At 49.4% G+C, this 7500-nt stretch overlaps 1 protein-coding gene across 1 annotated transcript in view; it reads right to left on the reverse strand.

The window, feature by feature from the left end:
• hydin (HYDIN axonemal central pair apparatus protein) overlaps nucleotides 1-7500 on the reverse strand; it is a 172124-nt gene that overhangs the window by 94988 nt on the left and 69636 nt on the right. The window contains exons 22-23 of the mRNA XM_063197456.1: nucleotides 5181-5324; nucleotides 2888-3201 (exon numbers count right to left, since the gene is read on the reverse strand). Coding sequence (XP_063053526.1) covers nucleotides 2888-3201; nucleotides 5181-5324 — 458 coding nt within the window. The remainder of the gene's footprint in view (nucleotides 1-2887; nucleotides 3202-5180; nucleotides 5325-7500) is intronic.

The raw sequence follows: 7500 nt of genomic DNA on the forward strand, positions 1-7500 counted from the left end.
GTTTTTGTTTCTTTTTCTTTTTGTTCTTTTTGTTTAATTTAGGTCTATGGAAAATAACCAGTGGGTATTAAATCAATTAGGCCTAGGCCTACTTATTACAAATTAGTAATCTGTTAACACTGTCAAGCCACAGCCCTTTGACATTTTTATATAAAAATAGGCAACAGCATCTTTTGGGTGAAATCCTGGCACCAAGAAGGGAATGGATTGAATCGATTTGGAATGAATCGAATCGAATCGAATCGTGACTAATCGATTCAAAGCCCTAAGAATCAAAATCCAATCGATACAGGAACATGGCTGCGACACCCAGCCCTACAGGGTATGTGTATGTGCATGAATGTGTGTGGTAGTGGTTGTTGTCTTGGTGGGACAGTGTTGGGATTGTGAGACGGGGACAGAGAGAGTGATTGGGAAGTGTAGGTGGCGGCACAGCAAGGAGACAGGGAGGAGAGGGCAGAGGCAGCCTGCTAAAGAAGGAGGGTGTGAGATGTGGTGATGGTGGTGGTGAGGTTATAGAGAGATGAGGTGGGGCAGTGGAGAAGTGGAGAGGAGGAGGAGAGAGGAGGAAGAGAGGAAGATAGGTAAAGTGAAATGGTGGGAGATAATAGGAGAAGGGGAGCAGAGGCAGACAGGTGGAAGGGAGGAGAGGTTTGGAGGAAGAGAGGACAGGCAAAAAAACAGACAAGATGATAGGTAAGGAGGAGCGGAAGAGAAGAGAGGTGGGAAAGGGGATGGTACAGGAGGAGGAAAGGAACAGAGGAGTGGCGTATGGCTAAATGCAGCTGTAATTGGGCTGGGTGGTGGCAGATGCCTCTGCAGCGTCTGGCCTCTCCTGTGGCAGTCAGGGGATTAAATATGTATTGCTGCTGCTGCTGCTGTTGCTGCTGTGAAAGAACAGAGCGTTGCGTGCCGTGCTGCAGCCAGGCAGCCATTCATGTGGACACATCACCCCGTATACGCATGGCACGCGGCCACAAGCTGCAGCCAAACCATGCTAGGCACGCTAATCAGAAGCGGAAAAACAACACCCAAACACACACACTCACTCACACAGCACATACTCATGTGCATGCACACACAGACACAGGCACATACGCAGCACATACGCAGCACACACGCAGCACACACACACACACACACACACACACACACACACACACACACACACACACACACACACACACACACACACACACACACACACACACACACACACACATACACACACACACACTCACACACACACACACACACACACACACACACGTGCAGCAGAGCTAGTGGAGGTGCAGAGGCTATCAGCAGAACTCATTATCGCATGAAAGACAAGGCGAGGCGAGGAGAGCCGGCAAGGGGTCTTCCCCAGCTTATGGCAAGGAGAGGAGGAGAGAGCAGAGGAGAGAAGAGGAGAGGAGAGGAGAGGAGATGAGAGGAGAGGAGAGGAGAGGCGGGGAGAGAAGAGGAGGGAGAGCAGAGGAGATGAGGAGAGGAGAGGAGAGGAGAGGAGAGGAGAGGAGAGGAGAGGAGAGGAGAGGGGTCTTCCCCAGCACAGCTCAGTGTCACTGCAGCAGACTGACAAATGAGGAGGAGATTAGGGGCTTCAGTGGGAGTCTCTCACGCTAAGCTGCCTCATGAAAGAAACTCTCTCTGCACATAGCAGGACTGGTGTGAGGGAAATGGCAGAGAAAAAGAAGAAAAGCTTAAACGAACGAACGAGGCAGAGGTACCAGGCCCCATCAAAATAACGAGACTAATTTAATTCCTCAGGCATCAGAGGGGGTGGACGACACAGAGCAGTCCACTTTTATGCTCAGAGTCAGAATCTCTGTTGCGTATAGAAATTGATGTTCTCCTGCATGGAACTGTTCTTCAAACAGCATACCAAAATAGCATGTTACATTTGGATAAATGTCATTACAGTAAAGCATTATGTTCATGGACTTTCTCCTTCATTCCTCTCCAATTCCAATTCGTTTCTGCACCATTTTCCTGTACAGTACATATACTAACTGACATTGGAGCAATGCAGGCCATTATCGTAGCTTTGTACATATACCCAGTGTCCTCCATGGCAGCATTACTGGAGTGTTGACGGTAATTATTATTTTACTGCCAACACCAGCCGACCAAGACAGTAATACCCAACTTCTATAGATCTTTTGACAGTTGTAGTTATGACCATAGTTATAACTATTCATTTGCTACATATATCCATTCTCCCCTACTGTATACTTTATACTACCTGACACGGGTGGGCTGCTACAGTAGTCGAGCACGAAGGCCCAGTGGTAGGCCACAGACATTGGGCTGCAGTTGATCATGATGATTNTTACCCTTTTGCCGTGTCCAGACCAAGAGCGAACTACGCTGCCTGGTAGCGTGGGTAGCAGAAGAAGTTTCGCCTTGAATTCGCTGTATTCGCTCGAGACGCAGCATTGACATGTTTGATTCAGCTAATCACATAACGGCTCTGGCTTGACAGCCTGAGACATTCGGAGATATGAACGTTCCTATTGGTTTTCGCCGAACAGCGTCAGAGCGAATTCGCCTGCGATTAGATTTAGTTTAATCGTCAAAATTCGCTCTGGTCGCGCAAGAAGCTTCGCTCCTGGCGAATTCGCTTTGGTAGCGCAGGTCGGGTGCCCTCCATAGAGAAATAATGACTTTCGTCGCTTCATTCGCTCCGTTCGCTCCTGGTCTGTACACGGCATATTAGTTGTAACTTATTAATTTACTACATCCACTGCTTATCAAGCAGAAAGTCTCAGTGGTGGAAGGCCACGGGCAGGGGGCTGCAGTTGGTCATGATGATTAATACCATAGTTAACTTACAGTAATTAGTTATAAATATGAATTAATATCTATCCATTCTCAACTCTATTACCTGACACAGGTGCTCTGCTTGTCGAGCAGGAAGGCCCAGTGGTAGGCCACGGGGAGGGGGCTGCAGTTGGTCATGATGATCTGCTTCTGGACCTCGGTGTGGTTGACCACGCAGCCAAAGTCCAGCTGGGTGGCGGAGAAGTGCAGGTTGGGGAAGTGGACCTCTCCCTTCAGGCCCACCAGGTCCCGCTGCGGGTGGCCCCGGTAGCGGATCTCCAGGACCTCCTCGGCCACGCGAGACACGCGGTCGCGCCGGTACAGCGGGTCGAAGCGCACCCACACCTCCTTGCTGCACCCCACGCCCAGAACCACGTCCTGCAGGGGAGGTGAGAGGAGAGCACACGGCACAGTCAGACTGAGACTGGGGGAGGTCAGGCTCGAAGCCAGACAGACTGACAATGGGTTGAGGTTTAGTTCAAGGGTAAGCAGACATGAGTGAGATTGACTGGCTGTTGTTGGGGAGGTTGGGTTTGAGGCCAGCTCCATTACCAAAGTTTAGGAAAACACTTTCTCTCCAGCTTCAGCCCCGAGCATCACAGGCAGCCAGCCAGCCCAGCTCCACTGGGACCCAGGCTGGAGAATCCACAACTCAGCCTCTGGCTCAGATACACGCTCAGCAGTACAGTGTGTGTGTGTGTGAGTGTGTGTGTGTGTGTGTGTGTGTGTGTGTGTGTGTGTGTGTGTGTGTGTGTGTGTGTGTGTGTGTGTGTGTGTGTGTGCGCGTGCGCGTGCGTGCGTGCGTGCGTGCGTGTGTGTGTGGAGGTCTGTGTATGTGTGTGTGTATCTGTCTGTCTGCCTGCCTGTCTGCGTGCGTGCGTGCGTGTGTGCGTGCGTGCGTGCATGCGTGCGTGCGTGTCTATGTCTGTGTGTGTGTGTGTGTGCATGTGTGTCTGTGTGTCTGTGTGTGTGTGTAATTGGCAAGGTTTGCAGGAGGGAGAGTCGACTGTAGTTTGGGTCCAGACTGCAAGAGAAAGACGTCCTGGGGAGTCCAATAACTGTATGAAAGCATGGGGAAGCCAGAGTTATCCACTGTTGTACTGGAGAGGGTATGATGCCCTTCTCAGAAAACTGAAACTAGAGATGAGTGCTACAGCGCGTTCATCTATTCTTTCTGTCTGTCTGCCTATCTGTCTGTCTGTTTACCTGTCTGTCTGTCTATCTGTCTGTCTGTTTACCTGTCTGTCTGTCTGTCTGTCTGTCTGTATGCCTGTCTGCCTGCCATTGCATCCCTACAGACATGAAAGTACAGTACATGTACTTCCTAGTAATTTGGTGGTGGTCAGTGTAATCAGTGCAAGTCATAGATTTTGTCGTTAAAACTTTCCAAATAAACATATCGACCAGTGGTGTCCCGACAGCATGGGTCACTCTATCCCTCTCTATCCCGTGCTATCCCAACAGCACTCTGCGAGGTCACTGGTGAATGTGAAAGCCATAAATGTGTGAGAGTGTATTTGGGATAGTGCTCTGGCGGGATGTGAAATTACTTAAGACACTAAGACATTTATTAGTGGAGCGTAATGGCCATCTGTGCAGCCAGCATTTGGAGAGCTATGCTTGTTTACGGCCAGCGGCAGCGGACAAACTCCAACACACACACACGCGCACATACGCGCGCGCGCACACACACACACACACACACACACACACACACACACACACAAACACACACACTCTCTCTCTCTCTCTCTCTCTCTCTCTCTCTCCTCTCTCTCTCTCTCTCTCTCTCTCTCTCTCTCTCTCTCTCTCTCTCTCTCTCTCTCTCTCTCTCTCTCTCTCTCTCTCTCTCTCTCACACACACACACACACACACACACACACACACACACACACACACACACACACACACACACACACACACACACACACACACACACACACAATTCCAGTTTATCCATCATTGTTGTTTTGGACTGCCCTTCACCACAATGTGCAAGGCTGGAGTCTATAAAGCTTTATTGATGAAACAGGTTTAGGCTTGTGCAGAAGTTGGAACTACAGTGCAGGGGACTCCTCGACTCCTAAAGCCCCAACACAGGACACTTAGGTTGGAGCTGGCAGCTCCCCTAAGTTGATTCTGAGCCAGGGCCATTCATAATGTGTGGAGGCGCAGTGGTGGCTATGGGCCCCTTCATCACACACAGGGCTGAGGGCTTGGGGCTGGGTGACATACCCCTCTGCTTGGGGCAGAGGGGGTGCGGTGTGGTGTGTGGTGTGATGCAGTGTTGCTGAGCGGTAATGGTGGTGGTGGTGATGGTGGTGGTAGTGGTGGAGGAGGTGGTGTTGCGCTGTACCTTGGTCATGACGAATGTGTTATCGTTGTCACTGTCACACAGGCCGAAGGGACTGCAGACGCTGATCTGGAAAGACAGGGGCAGGGTGGACACGCTCTTCAGCACCAACTTCTCGTGCAGCGGCACCAGCGACATGCCCAGAGTCTGGGGCAGAAAAAAAACAAAGGGGAAGAAAGTTCTGTTAGTGGAGTTCAGTACAGTAGCCAAAAAAAACAAACCCACACACACAACAACAAGGAAAACTTCCAACCAAAGTAAGCAACTGAAAAGCAACAGTAAAGCAATAAACAAGTGATGTTTCCTTTATTTCAAGGATGAGAAAACTTCTGGTACATGAAACCCAGACAACCCAGCAGAGGAACATCAGGAGTGACAACCATACAGAATATAGTAAGGAGTAATAGCACGGAAACCAATAAGAAGGAATACATACACATATAGTAGGACTAGGAATACATGTACGCTGTAGGAGGACAGCCAATCACGTTCCAGTAAGTATCAAGTACTTGTAAGTACAAGTAGGAAGACAACAATCGACAAACAAATTAAACAACAGGACCAATCACATACAGTACTGTACATGAAATACTTCTATAAAATAGCAAAAAACATGCAAACAATTTATTGGTTTCAGGGATACGAAACGTGATGCTGCTGTGAACCGTTCCTGAGATACAGTGCGGCAGGCTATTCCTTGCGGCGTGTTTCCCAGTGGGATTATGTGGGTCCGCTGTGCTGGATGTGTGTGTGCAAACATCTCTGTGTTCCTCCGCAGCTGAATAATTAGACTAATAATGAGCCGACTGCCTCTCATCTTATCCCACTCGCCAGCCTGTCAATTCACACCAGCTCTGCTCTACTTCAAGCACCTCTTCATGCGTTCACTCTTCCTTTGCCTCCCGATGCACATCTTCATCTGCCGTTCATTCTCCCTCCTCCCCCCACATCCTCCATCCATCCCTCCCGGTCCTCCCACCATCCCTCCACCATCTCAGTCTCCTTTTTCCTCCTCCATTTTCATCCCTCCTCCCTGCTCCTCCTCCATCCTTCGTATCGCTCCATCTTCTCCCTCACTCCATCCCTCCCCTCACTCCCCTCTCCTCCTCCTCCCCTCCCATCTCCTCCCCTCCTCTATCCTTCCTCTCTAATTGCTTTATGTTCCTTAGTTCCAGAGCATTGTGGACCGGCACTGTAAATCGTCTAGCTGGGCTGTCACCATACAGATGAATGGGGACACAATCAGATAAAAGAACCCTGCTGCAATGAATTACCATTTACGGTGCCGAATTAAAACACACACACACAGCACACAGACATGCACACGCACGCACACGCACACACACACACACACACACACAAAGAAGGCATCTGGCGATGAGGAAGTGACGTGGTGAGAGAGAGAGATATGAGGGAGTGTGTGTGTGTGTGTGGAAATGTGCGTGGCAGAGAGAGGACACAAATCTGATGAGGCGAGTCTGTGGGCGTGATAATAAAATGTGAAATAGGGGGGGACAGAGAATCAGTTCGGATATGATGGAGGCGGGAGGGGGCCTTGTGATGTTCTTTAGGGCTGCTCTAACTCAACGGGGACAATAGCTGTTCCTGGATGGAGAGCCCTCACTCACTCCACTCCACTGCCTCTCCCTGAGGGACATTCACGCGCTTAATATAATGTATGACTCCAGTTTTTTATTATGGCACCATAAATCTAGATTGGGTCCTTCTCCACAATTTCGGGAGTCAAAAAAAGATAAATAAATAAAATAAAACATATATAAAAAGTATTTTGGAAAGCTAATCTTTTTGTAAGATCACTGGGCAGCCACATTTAGAGGGGAAAGGAATATCTCCCTCCCCAGCTGCCTAGTCTAACACCTCATCTAAGCGAACAATGAAGCAAGGAGTTTGTCATTTGTACTAATACCGCGCATCTCCGCCGAGCGTCTAAAGTGCTCCTTCCGACATCACAGCAATACGCGTGAGGCAATAAAACTAAAAAAGGCATGGAGAATGAACACTTTCCTGCAGCGTGTACCGCCATCAAGCGATATTATCCATTCTTTGAAAGGCCATCTCGCCTGCATTTCATCCCATTATATGACACCAGTGAGTGTGCAAACTGTTTATTGCCGCCACATGACACTGACTGCATGACTAAGATCTCCAATTTCGCACGACGGCACGTGACGCACAACACCCATGAAACACGCCCTCACACTCGCGCTGCGTCGATTAAGTTAGTGTCATTGCAGGATGTATTGGAATCGTGCTGGACGTACAAGATTGCTTGCTCATGGCACAACCAGAGAGGCTGGGTGGG

The sequence above is a fragment of the Engraulis encrasicolus genome, chromosome 4 (assembly GCF_034702125.1).
Source record: "Engraulis encrasicolus isolate BLACKSEA-1 chromosome 4, IST_EnEncr_1.0, whole genome shotgun sequence".
Lineage (NCBI taxonomy): Eukaryota > Metazoa > Chordata > Actinopteri > Clupeiformes > Engraulidae > Engraulis > Engraulis encrasicolus.